Source organism: Cebus imitator, unplaced genomic scaffold, assembly GCF_001604975.1.
Source record: "Cebus imitator isolate Cc_AM_T3 unplaced genomic scaffold, Cebus_imitator-1.0 Scaffold266, whole genome shotgun sequence".
Taxonomy (NCBI): domain Eukaryota; kingdom Metazoa; phylum Chordata; class Mammalia; order Primates; family Cebidae; genus Cebus; species Cebus imitator.
In genome coordinates, this window is record NW_016107581.1 from 82,375 (window position 1) to 95,263 (window position 12,889).

The 12,889-nt window shown below is 56.4% G+C and overlaps 1 protein-coding gene across 1 annotated transcript; it reads left to right on the forward strand.

Annotated features, from left to right (window-relative positions):
• The first annotated feature begins 1,180 nt into the window (after nucleotides 1-1,180).
• CALM3 (calmodulin 3) lies at nucleotides 1,181-10,784 on the forward strand. Its single transcript, XM_017500376.2, has 6 exons — nucleotides 1,181-1,379; nucleotides 5,777-5,807; nucleotides 8,199-8,342; nucleotides 8,479-8,585; nucleotides 8,843-8,978; nucleotides 9,122-10,784. Exons 1-6 carry the CDS (start codon nucleotides 1,377-1,379, stop codon nucleotides 9,148-9,150), a joined length of 450 nt encoding a protein of 149 aa, XP_017355865.1. The 5' UTR covers nucleotides 1,181-1,376; the 3' UTR covers nucleotides 9,151-10,784.
• Nucleotides 10,785-12,889: the final 2,105 nt, after the last annotated feature.

Consider the following 12,889-nt stretch of genomic DNA (forward strand, 5'->3'; position numbering starts at 1 on the left):
ACCCACCCAAAAGGAAAAGGCTTCTTGTGCCCAGGCTGCAGATCCAAAAACCCAGGAAAGGACTCTCATTGGCTCAGTCTACATTCCAGGTGGAGCATGATGATTGGTCCAGCCTGATTCGTTTGCCTCTCACTAATCACCATGGTGAGGAGGGGGCACCAAGAGACGGTCAGCTCCTATCCTAAACAGGGGATAGGGTGAGGGCGATCACTCTCTGAGTTCCAGTAAACAAAGTTTCAGTTAATCGTCACATCAACTCTTTCTCCTCCTATGGCTGGAAGAGTAGAATAAGGAAAGAGGTCGTCCGTCTAGATGTCAAGAGAATGGTTGGGGAGTATGGTTTCTCCAGACCAGTCAAGCTCAGGTCCCTGCATACAGCAGGCGTCCATTTAATGCTTACAGAATGAATGAATGAATACCCTTTTCCCAGAGGCTATCCTGGAACCGTCCTAATTTCACACACCATGAACGGATTAAGAATGAAGCGGTGCCAGGGGTCCCGCCCACCAGTTGAGTGCGTCTTAGGACGCCGAGACTAGACCGGGGAGGGCGGAACCTCTGGGCGTTAGGTGAGACCCCGCCACCTCGACGGGCCCAGTCAGGGGCGGGGCTTCAAAACTCCCAGCATTTGGATTAAACCATCTTCCAGCGGTTAAAGAGGAGAGCCGAGAAAGCCTTTCTGCACCTGTCACCAACCTTTTTACCACTTCCCAGCAACAGAAACGATGTATTTGCTTCACCGCCACGCCGTTTCCCCATTCGCCTCGTTACCCCTCAAAGCCCCACGCGGCCACAGAGTCCAGACTTCCCCACCACCACCTCGCAGTGGCTCACCCCAGTTTGACGCATTGCAGGGAAGGCCGGACCAATGGGCGCCGCGCTCTCATTTCCGCCACGGGATGGTCCCAATAGCGACGCGGCTCACAGAGAGACGCATTACGCATCGCCGAGCAGTGCCCCTCCGCCGGGGAGGAAAGTGAGGTGGAACCGGGAGGCGGGGCACGCGGCGAGGGAAAGTAGTCCGACGGCGGGAGCGCGCGCGCGCGCGCGCCCGGCTGCAAATCCCGGCCCTGTGTGGGGCGGGGACGAGAGATCCGCGGGCCCGCCGGCGCGGAGCGGGGCGCGGAGGGATCCGTGGGAGCCGCAGTGCGGCGGCACGCGGGACGGGCGGGGCGGGGCGGGCCGAGCGAGGCGGGGCGCGCGCGGCGGCCGTTGAGGGACCGTTGGGGCGGGCGGCGGCGGCGGCGGCGGCGGCGGCGCGCGTTGCGGGCAGTGAGTGTGGAGGCGCGGACGCGCGTCGGAGCTGGAACTGCTGCAGCTGCTGCCGCCGCCGGAGGAACCTTGATCCCCGTGCTCCGGACACCCCGGGCCTCGCCATGGTGAGTGAGGCTGGGGGGCCGCCGAGGCTGCGAGCTCTGAGGCGGGCTTGGCGCGGCAGGACCCCTGAGGGGGCGACGGAGCCCAGAGTGGGGGGCGGCCGGGCCGGCGAGAGCCTCGGCACCCCTTTCTAGCCCCGTTGTCGGGGCCGTTGAACCCCGAACGGGACGTCTGGATCCCCAAAGGTTTCCAGAAGCGACTTTAGCACCATATGGGATATTTAAGTCCGCACATGGGTGTCTGAGCCCCCAAAGGGGATATTTGAACCCCGAATGGAGGATCAGAACCCTCAAAGGGAACCCCTCAAAAGGATTTTGGACCCTGGATGGGGCGATAGGTCTCAGAATGAAGGTGTTTGGACCCCAGGGGACGGAATAAGAAAGATGGGCTAGGGAGGGGAGCCGTTTAGGCCCGGGTGGAGGCGTTTGGTCCTGAGAGGATGCGGGGAACCGGGGACGAAGGGAGGCTGGGCTGCCCCTGGATGGGGTGGCGGAGAGTAGCTGGGCCTGGGCGGGGAGGGGCGGCCCCTGGGCTCCTGGGAGGCAAAGGGGAGGGTCAGGGATGGGCGGTCACTTCTACAGATGAGACTCCCGAGGGTGGGGGAGGGTGGTCTCCAAAGCCCAGCACTGCAGAGGAGGAGGAGGGTGAGGTGCAAGTTTACAGGAGGAAGACCCTGGGGTGGGTGGCAGCAGAGGTTAGAAGATGCTCTTGAAGGCTTCCGGGACGGAGAAGGATCGGGGTCGTGGAGGTGGTGAAAAGGGATAGTGAGAGCGGGGCTTGCCAGTGGTCGGGATCAGGGACCCTTGGGGTAAATTTGGAGGTAGCTAGGAAATGTTCCGAGGTTACCCGTGGGTTAAGACTGTTGGACTAGAAAGACAGGATTTTTTTTAACGGGCTAGGAGTGTTGTGTTTGGGTCCACGAGAAGATGGGTTTCCAAGGTGAGGGGTGGTGGAGGACTTGGGGTTGAGTGGCTGGGAGGTGAAGTGGAAGGAGAAAATAAATGGCAGCGAGGGTGGGCCTAGGTTTGGGGGTGGGTGTGGGTAACACCCTGCCAGTCTCCAGGGACAGGCCAGGACAAAGACGGCTCAGTGTGGATTGGGAGTGGGCTGCAGGGACCGGAGGAAGCTATCCCCCTTCCCCAGGAAGAACCCGGCTGGGTGGAAGGCACTGGGCAGTGGGAGCAGGTGGGCGGAGCTGTTCAGGCCCCTATTGCGCACTGAAGCCTCATGAAATGGGGATGGGAGATCAAAGTTTGGGGTGCCTCAAATAAGCCAACTTTTTCAATCCTAGAAGCCTCACCCCCTCGCTGTCCGTTTCAGGCCAAGAGCGCTGCCTTTTCCCAACAGGAGCGCCGGTTTTCTCATGATCCCCAGCCCCACACACCATGCTGCACCTCCTCACTTGTGCCAAATGACAGTGCAGTACAGTGTGGCGTCAGTGACAATCAGATGCCTATTCCTGTGCCCTCGGGGTGGGGGCTGCAGAGCTTGATCAGAGATTGCCTCTGGGGGGACCCCTTGATCGGCCCAAGGGCCACTTGTTCCATTCAGGACCCTCACTGAGTGCGTCTGTTAATTCACAGCTAGGGCTTTGAGAGAAAACCAGCAGACTAGTTCTTTCCTACTCCCTGCCACCCACAACACCCACCGCCCCCCCAGGCTGAGCCTGGGAACCAACCGTGCACAGCCATCCTCCCTGGCAAGGCTGGGGAGAACAGGCAGCCGCTGCCGTGTATCAGATCTCATACTTGCTGACACAGACCTGATGGCTCCTCTTGCCGCTACCCCATTTTCCCCCAGCAGAACCTGGCTAAAGGGGCCCTGAAGCGCTAGCGGGCTGACTACACCCAGAATAGGACCAGAGCTTTGGCCAGGACTACTTTCTCTTTCCCTTTGTAATCAGCAAGGTAGAGGTGGGACAAGTCACTGTTAACTGGCCTTGGACTTTGGCCTGAGCTCTGTGGCTCCTCCTTGGCCCCGGTGAGGGGCCCTGGCCTTGGTTTCTGATCTCATCTAACACTGCTCTCTGGCATTGGCTGGGGGCTGGGGCAAGGCAGAGAAATCATACCCTCTTCCCTCCCCCACCTCATGCTTTTTTTTTTCTTGTCAGCCCCTTGCTGGAGCCTAAGATGAGGGATAAGGAAGCAGGAGACCGTCTGAGTTATTTTGGAAACAGTTTTTGTTGAAAGCTTAGTCTTCAGGTCTGGAAAGGGAAGAAACATTGGGCAAGGATCAATGATCTCTTCTTAGGTGACTGGTTTTCTGGGCAGCAACCTTGCTTGAGATCTGTAGCTCGGAGCTGGGACCTTCCCTGCTTGAAGCAGGGAAGTGGGTCTCCTACATGGGAGGGAGAGTGTGTGACAGGCCCTCCATGCAGAGCCACGCCTATTTGCAGCAACCCAGTGACAGAACTGAACATGGCAGTGCCTCATCTGCAGCTTCCAGCTTTTTGGGGACTGGCAAACGCTGGCCTTCAGAGCCGCTCAGGGCAGTCTGCAGCCTGTCAGCCTCCTCGCCCCCACCCCCAGCCCCTTACAGTGCTGCCCAGAGGTCAGGAGAGCTGGACTTCTTGCAGGGCGGAGCAGTGGGGTGGGAAGGCCCTGACCAGGCTCGCTTTTTCCATTCTAGGCCAGGGGAAAGAATGAAAAGCAGATGGGATGGCAGCCGCCTCCCCACACTGCTGCCTTCCTCTCTGTTCCTCCCCTGCCCCTCCCCAGGCATTGCCTGGCCTCAGTAACCAGAAGCCCATCCTCCCTTCTCACTTTCCCCAAGCCTCTTCCTCAGGTGTCAGGACCTAAGGGATGGCCCCAGGCTGCTTTGCCCCTGATGGGAGGTGGGGGGCAGGTGGAGCAAGGGGCTCATGGGCCTGGGGCAGCCAGGTTGGCGTTTAAGAGCCCAACCACGCTGTCTTTTTTTAAAGGCAATGCAGAAGAATCTTCATTTGGCCTCCTCACCTCCCCTTTAGACTTTGGACTTTCCCAGAATGTGCATGTGTGCCGTTTTCCCTCTCTACCTTCCTCTTTCCCCCTCTGTGAGCCCTCTCCCCTCTGCGATCAACACTTTGATTATCCCTCCCTTTCTGCCTATTTGGGGCTTGGCCTCAAGTTCCTCTTCCTTTAGTTTTTGTTTTTGGAGCTTTTTTCTAACTTTTTTAGATCAGTGATTGTTAATATTTGGGACAGAGGTGGGGGTGGGGGAGGCAGCGGTGGTTTGTTCTTAGCCTCTGGAACCTCTCCGCAGAATACTGCAAATTCACATAATAGTTTGCTTCCGTTTCTGAGGCTCTCAGACTCAAGACTAAAACCTGCTGTGGTCTTGGAGCCCCTTTCCCTTACTGGGAAAGGAAGACCCACCGTGGTCCCGGGATAAGGGTGCCTTTTTCACAGCATCAACAAAAAGCAGGGAAAATTTGTCTTTTGGCTGTTAAAGCTAAATGTTGGGATTGATCCTCCCCCACCCCCTGGTCTAGCTCCTGCCCCATAGGATCGCTATGCCTGGCTGATGCCCAGCACACCAGTGCAGGAGAAGCCAGTCCCTGCATCTCCTCCCCACCCCTAAACCCCGCATACAGCAAGGGCTGCCTGGCACCGACTGGCCAGTCCCCAGAGTGGCCAAGCCAGAAAGGGTTAAGAACTGCAGTGCAAGCCGACTTCAGTCATCTGCTGCTGCTGCCCGCTGCAGTCCTCTCCCTGATGTTTGTCCCTCCTGCCCAAAAGAAACAGAACCGAATGATGCCCTGTGCCCCTACTGTGCACAGGGGGGTGGAGCGGCTACCTCCAGCCTGACCAGAGTTCTTCCAGGCGCTCAAGCAACTCGGGGCTGCCAGTTAGGAGAATTTTTGCCACCTGGATCAACTCTGCCTGAGCCAAGCGCCTCCAAATAGGTGACACAGAAACTAGCCGAGATAGCCCCTGACATCATCCCTCTGCCCTACCCAAGGACTGGCCTGCTTCAGTTTGGAGCCTTCTAGAGCTTCTTGATGAGGCCTCCAGGGCAACCGCTCCCTTCACTCAGCCTCTGGGGCTCCCACTGGTGAGATATAAACCTGTGCCATGCCAGTGCTGCTGGTTTGGGGCTGGGGCAGGCATTTCACCTGCCCCTGTGGCTCCCACATGCTGAGTTGAGATTGGAAGCCCATGGGTCTGGGAAGCTTCACTGGGCCCTGCATCCAGCAGGCCTGAGTGTCCAGCCCACCCTGGAACCCAGCTTTCTGAATCACCAGACTTTATCATCAGGCCCTGGTTCTGCCTCAGACCCTGACTCTGGCGTGCTCCTCCCTGGCTAGGCAGGAATGCCATGTGGAACTGGCCTCACCAGGGCCTGGGGCCTGGGCTAAGTGAGGAAGATGCATTCTTGCTGTCCAGCCTGGTGACTGACTTTCCCCTTCCTGCTTTTCCAGGCTGACCAGCTGACTGAGGAGCAGATCGCAGGTGAGTGTTACCCTGTCCCCCTCATCTTTGCTCAGGAAAGCCTCCACATCCCCAGCCAAATCTTGGCCACTGAGGAGTGACATCTGATAGGTGAACCTGTGTATCCCTTGTGTCACCTAACACTATGCCTTGTGCCTAGAATGCTGATAAATGTAAGAGCACACCAGTGCCCTGATGACACCAAGCCCCATGGCCCTGAGACAGGCCTTTACCAAACACCAAAGGCTGTCTTCCTCTCCTGGGCCTTGGTCGTCTAGGGGCTTGATATTGGTGGCTACAGGACGAACCCAGCTCTCTCTCCCAGCTTCAGCTAGATTGGCTTAAAAGGTGAGCTCCCTGCCTCCCTGTGGGCCTGCGGAGCTCCTGTCCCACTTTAGGAGCCGCCCAGGAGCTGGCTCGTCACTCCCACCTCTTCACTTGCCTGCGCTTTGCACTTCCTTTCGCATGTGCCGGCGCCTGCCTGTTCTGCTGGTGGAAATGCCTCCCCAGCACTTTGCATGGGCAGATCCTTCTCATCCCTTAGCTCAGATGTCCCCTTGGAGAGGCCCTCCCTGACCCCCATCTCAAGTACACAGCCTTCCTTTACTCTCTTTCACATGTTTATTTTCTTTATTTTCTGAGCGGGAGCCTTTCTTGAGATCTGTAGCTCAGAGCTGGGACCTTCCCTTGACCAAGCAGGGAAGTGGGTCACTCGCACTTCTGCTGTCAGAAATTGTTTTCTTATGCCTTCACCTGTTGTATCTCCTGTCACTAGATGTGAGTTCCATGGGTTTGGGACTTGGTTTTGTTGGTCCCTGCTATAGCCTAGAGTGCCTAGAACATAGGCTAAACAAATAAACGATCATCTCTTTCAGCAAGCTAGAAGAAATCCCTGGATCCCATCTAATTCATTTTTCTAGCCTTTCCAAAACCCCAGAAGGGTCAGCTACGGGAACTATTATGTAATCACGTATCTGTGCCCACCCCCTGCAAACTGAGCTGCCCGAGACAAAGAGCAACTTTTGGTTTATTTTCATAGCCAGGGGCCAGGACACAGTAGAGCAGAGGAGCAATCCAGAGAATGGGCCTCTGCTCCCCACCAGCTACTCAGTCCCCAGCTTTGCTGTCAGGTTCAGCCAGCTATGTGACAAGTACTGAAGGCCCAGCTTCAGTGGGAGGAGGCAGGAATGGACTTGCCTTCTCTCCTTTCTCCCCCCAACCCCCAACACAGAGTCACCTTTGCACCTTCAAAATTTTGTCCCCAGGTGGCTATGGAGACCCCCAAGAAAAGCCAGAGGATGGCCTGGTTTAGTGATAATGAGCTCAGGGTGCCCACATGACCCACTCCCTTCCCTCTCCAAGAACAACAAGGCCTCAACCCAGAGAGGCGCCAGCCTCCCCAAAGAGACTCTTGCCATATCCTTAGGGCCCAGAGGCACAGGGCCACAGCTGCCCAGCTGTGCATGTCCCTCCCAATGCACCTGCCACCCAGCTCCCAACTCTCTGGCCTTGTGCATAAACATAAACAGTCTGCTTTTCACCCTGTCCCCATTAGCAAACTGCCCACTGCCTCACCCCAGCCCACGCCCTCTGAGAATAGGCTGCTAGGCATCTGTTCTTTGAGGGCTTGGGGGTAGGGGAGCACCAGGTGCCAAAATGGGCCCGGTGGGAGGGCAAGAGCCATGTGCTTCTCTCCCTGCTCCTGATGTGGCCCCAGCTGTGGCCGTCCCACTCAGCACTGCTAGCTCCTCATCCTCCTGGCTTGGCAGCCGTCCCCTCGCCTTCCATCCCCCCACCCACCCCACGCACCGTCCGTCAGCCATGTTCTGCTGCCGACCACCCCCACGCTTAGCACAGTGGCTCAGCTCCTCTGGAAGCCGGTAGCACCCACGGCAGGGAAGAAGGCTGGCAGCACCAGTCAAAAGGGAGTGGATGCCTGCATTTCCTGTTCAGGCCAGCCAGGGGCATTCTGTAGCCTCCCCCTCCTCATCCTAGCCAACTGACCTTGGCTAACACACTCAGATGAAGAGTCCTTTCAGCTCTCATTCACTCCATGACTTTGGTCCCTTTCATCATTTAAGGGAGAAGCCAAAGCCAGAGACCAAACAGAAATGTAGAATAATCTAAGGACAGCTGTCAGCCATTTGTCCCTACTGTCTTCACTGGCTGGTGAGAGAAATAGCTTTACCTGCCACGGTGTAGATGTTCAATAACTGTTGAAGGAAGGTTGGAAGGGCTCTGCCCTGAGCACTGAGGAGAAAGAGCTGGTTGCGTGGGACTTGAAGTCTGTCTCGGTTTCTTTAGGTGGGACTGATGCCCTTGGCCTTCCACCAAGGAAGGAGTCCAGCATCCATAGGTAAGGATTCTCCTGTGGGCCTTGTGACCTCTGACTCCTTCCCCTTCTTCCCCCAGAGTTCAAGGAGGCCTTCTCCCTCTTTGACAAGGATGGAGATGGCACTATCACCACCAAGGAGTTGGGGACCGTGATGAGATCCCTGGGGCAGAACCCCACTGAAGCAGAGCTGCAGGACATGATCAATGAGGTGGACGCAGATGGTGAGCCCCACAGAGCGCTGGGCAGCCCTGCTCCTGGTCACCCCAAGTGACTGCAGGGAGCCTCCCTCAGGGCTATGGATGAGCCTGTATCTGTCAGGGCTCAGGGTGACTTCCCCATCCTTTCCCCACCTTCCAGGGAACGGGACCATTGACTTCCCAGAGTTCCTGACCATGATGGCCAGAAAGATGAAGGACACAGACAGTGAGGAGGAGATCCGAGAGGCGTTCCGTGTCTTTGACAAGGTAAGCAGCCCTCTCCAGGGACAGTTCTGAGACTGACGCCAGCCTTCAGGCAGGCAGACGGAAATGGAGCCACGGAGCTACCACTTCCAGGAGACCCAGGTCCCGGTGCCAGCCTTGCTGCCAACCTGCTCTGCCACCTCAGGCAGCCTCCCTCACTGTGCTCACTGCTGAGGGATGGTGATGACAGCCACCCCTCTCACTGCCTCTCTCCCTGCTGGGAGAAGTGCCTAGTGAAAGCCTTTATCCCCAACCTCCAGGATGGGAATGGCTACATCAGCGCTGCAGAGCTTCGTCATGTAATGACGAACCTGGGGGAGAAGCTGACCGATGAGGAGGTGGATGAGATGATTAGAGAGGCTGATATCGATGGAGATGGCCAGGTCAATTATGAAGGTGAGTCAAGATCAGGCTTGATCTCCAGGACAAGAAGAGAATTGAAGCTTCAGGAACAAGCCCCCAGATCCCTCATGTTGGGGAGGGCCAGTCACCACTCAGCCTGCCCACCTGACCTCCTCTTTCTCTGCTTCACTCCACAGAGTTTGTACAGATGATGACTGCAAAGTGAAGGCCCCCTGGGCAGCTGGCGATGCCCATTCTCTTGATCTCTCTCTTCTCGCGCGCGCACTCTCTCTTCAACACTCCCCTGCGTACCCCGGTTCTAGCAAACACCAATTGATTGACTGAGAATCTGATAAAGCAACAAAAGATTTGTCCCAAGCTGCATGATTGCTCTTTCTCCTTCTTCCCTGAGTCTCCCTCCATGCCCTCTCATCTCTTCCTTTTGCCCTTGCCTCTTCCATCCATGTCTTCCAAAGCCTGATGCATTCATAAGATGAAGCCCTCCTCAGTTCCCCTTGGGGAGCCTCTGCCCTCCTCCAGCCCGGGTGGCTCTCATCCATTTTGGTTTGTTTCCTCCTGTTTGTCATCTTATTTTGGGTGCTGGGGTGGCTGCCAGCCCTGTCCTGGGACCTGCTGGGAGGGACAAGAGACCCTCCCCCAGGCAGAAGAGCATGCCCTTTGCTGTTGCATGCACCCAGCCCTGTGACTCTGTGTGCAGATCCCAGCAGCCTGTTGGGGCAGGGGTGCCAAGAGAGGCATTCCAGAAGGACTTGAGGGGGCGTTGAGGAATTGTGGCATTGACTGGATGTGGCCCAGGAGGGGGTCGAGGGGGCCGACTCACAGAAGGGGACTGACAGTGGGCAACACTCACATCCCGCTGGCTGCTGTTTTGAAACCATCCAATTGGCTTTCTGAGGTTTGGCTGGGTGGGGACTGCTCATTTGGCCACTCTGCAAATTGGACTTGCCCGCGTTCCTGAAGCGCTCGCGAGCTGTTCTGTAAATACTTGGTGCTAACGTCCCATGCCGCTCCCTCCTCACTAGCACCCACCACCCTGAGGGCCCATCCTAGGAATGGGTGTGGGGATGGTCGCTTTGTAATGTGCTGGTTCTCTTTTTTTTCTTTTCTTTCCCCTCTACGGCCCTTAAAACTTTCATTTTGTCCAAAACCATGCCGGGCTAGCTAAAGGGTGGGGAGAGAGAAGATGGAGATGGGCCCCACCACACTTTCAAGAGAACGCACCTGCAATAAAACAGTCTCGTCGGCCAGCTGCCCAGGGGACGGCAGCGACGGCAGCCTCTGCTTCCTGGTCCGCCAGCACCTCCCACTTCTCCGTGGTGACTTGGTGCCGCTTCCTCACATCTGTGCTCTGTGCCCTCCTCTCCCCTGCCTCTCCCCTCGCCCACCTGCCTGCCCCCATACTCTGCAGCGGAGAGCATGATCCGTGCCCTTGCTTCTGACTTTCGCCTCTGGGACAAGTAAGTCAATGTGGGCAGTTCAGTCGTCTGGGTTTTTTTCCTTTTTCTGTTCATTTCATCTGGCTCCCACCACCACCTAACCCCCCCTCCCCACTTTCCCCTCACTGCCCAGGTCGATCAAGTGGCTTTTCCTGGGACCTGCCCAGCTTTGAGAATCTCTTCTCATCCACCCTCTGGCACCCAGCCTCTGAGGGAGGGAGGGACAGGGCATAGTGGGAGACCCAGCCAAGAGCTGAGGGTAAGGGCAGGTAGGCGTGAGGCTGTGGACATTTTTGGAATGTTTTGGTTTTGTTTTTTTTAAACCGGGCAATATTGTGTTCAGTTCAAGCTGTGAAGAAAAATATATACCAATGTTTTCCAATAAAATACAGTGACTACCTGACTTGGCTCCTCCCATCCTGTCTCAATTTCTGGCCCTGCCCCCCTCCCCCCACCCCCGCACAGACTCCTTTGGCTCAGATGTGGAAGAGCCTCTCCTCCAAGCTGGCTCTAAAGCTGTGTCCAGTCAGTCAGTACAGCCCAGTGGGCGCCTCAGAATCACAGTTCTGATCCCAACTAGACCTCAAGGTCACCAAGGGCAGGATCCTGCCCTAGAGATAGTTGCGCAAATGGACTGAAAGGACTGGACTGAAAGGACAGGACTGAGAAGGCTCTAGGACTGAGAAGGCTCTGTCCGAGGCAGGCCCATCGTGCCACAGGAGCTCATAGAGAAGGGGTCAGGTAGCAGGACTGAGCTGAGACCTGAAAGATGGGCTGTCCCCCAGCTGGGTAGGGGAAGGAAGGGCATTCCAGTTGGAGGGGATGGCCTGTATGGAAGACCTGAGGCAAGAGGAGCCCAGACACTGAGGAACCAAAGGAAATCCAGCAAGGCTGGGCAACAGCCCCGAGCAGCATGGGGCCCAGCTGGACGAAGAGAGGAAGGCAGGGGCGGGCCCTGCAGTGGCTGAGCCTCTCAGTGCTTGGGGAGAGGGGTGGCATTCACTGTTTTAGTCTCACAGGCAGCCAAAACATGCCAAGTTTGGATCTGCAGTGGTGAGAAAGGCACAGTCCTGAGCTCACAAGGCGGGCATGGGACTCTGGCCTTGAAGATTTGAAACAAAAGCCCAAAACAATTGCAAGCCACACAAGGCAGAGTATTAACCACTGTGTGGTCACAGCCAAATTACAAACCACAGAAAGCTCAACTTCCTCATGACAAGTGGGGATGTAAAGAAGAAAGGCCTCCTTAACCGGGCCGAGTAACATGCCTGTAATCCCCGTACTTGGGAGGCTGAGGCAGGAGGATTGCTTGATCCCAAGAGTTTGAGACTAGTCTGGGCAACACAGCAAGACCCTCCCAGTCCAGTGGGGCTATAGTGGAGGGATAGGTCGGAATTCTTGGCGACTTTTCATATTCTCCGTTGGAGGAATGGGGAATGAGAGATTAATAAGTATTGTCTTTAACTTCTGGGCTTCTCACACAACCATACGAGCTGGGCAAGGGTGGAGCAGAGACAGAAGTCAGTGAAATAAAGAGGTCCTTCCACTCATCTCCACTTAGCCTCAGAGGGCAGGAGAAGCCTGGCCCAACCCAATGTTGGGAGTAGCAGGCCATTTTCCAGAGCCCCAGCTTCTGTCCCCACTTTTCCTCCCACCGGATTGTGGCGCAGCATTTGGTGGTACAGTGAAGACGGTAGAGTGCAGTGGACAAGAGCTTGGGGTCTGGGCACAACCACCTGCCTTAGCATTCTGGTGCTCAGAAAGTGAGCATCCGTCGCCATTGGCTGGGTGCTTCCTGCTTCGATGAGCTCATGGATGCAAAGGTTCGAAGCTTCCTGCTTCACAGCTGCCTTCAAAGCTCTGCATCCATGAGCTTGTCAAAGCCATAAAGCAACCACTTGGGCTGGATGCTATTAGTTCCCATCTCGCTGACCAGGAAACCGGGGCCCAGAGGAGTGAAGTCAGCTACTGCAAGGTTGCAAAGTAGAAAGTGACACCGTTGGAGTCTGAATCAGATCTGACCCTGGGGAGTCCAAGCACCCAAAGGCTGGGCTTTAGGGTAAATGGTAGTTTAAAAACAGACGGATTTCAGGCCGAGGTGGGTGGATCACGAGGTCAAGAGATCGAGACTATCCTGGCCAACATGGTGAAACCCCGTCTACTAAAAATGCAAAACTTAGCCAGGCATTTGGCATGCACCTATAGTCCCAGCTACTTGGGAGGGTGCGGTGGAAGAATTGCTTGAACCCGGGAGGCAGAGGTTGTAGTGAGCCGAGATTGCGCCACTGCGCTCCAGCCTGGCAACAGAGCAAGACTCTGTCTCAAAAAAAACAACAAAAACCAAAACAGACGGATTTCAGGAAGGCAAGAGCCAGTAGGGGGGCCAGGCTGAGGTTGGCATAACAGTGGTGGGGTCTGAAATGGGAGCTGCCCCCTTAGCAGTCAGGGTGCCTGGGGAAAACTCTGGTCTATAGTTGAGTCAAAGATGGGCTATGGTGTCCGCAGAAT

Bases quoted from the DNA above. Each gene is read 5' to 3' on its own strand.
- CALM3 (XM_017500376.2), top strand. The intron at 8,343-8,478 runs GTGAGCCCCACA...CCCACCTTCCAG, and splicing joins CAATGAGGTGGACGCAGATG to GGAACGGGACCATTGACTTC. The intron at 8,979-9,121 runs GTGAGTCAAGAT...TTCACTCCACAG, and splicing joins TGGCCAGGTCAATTATGAAG to AGTTTGTACAGATGATGACT.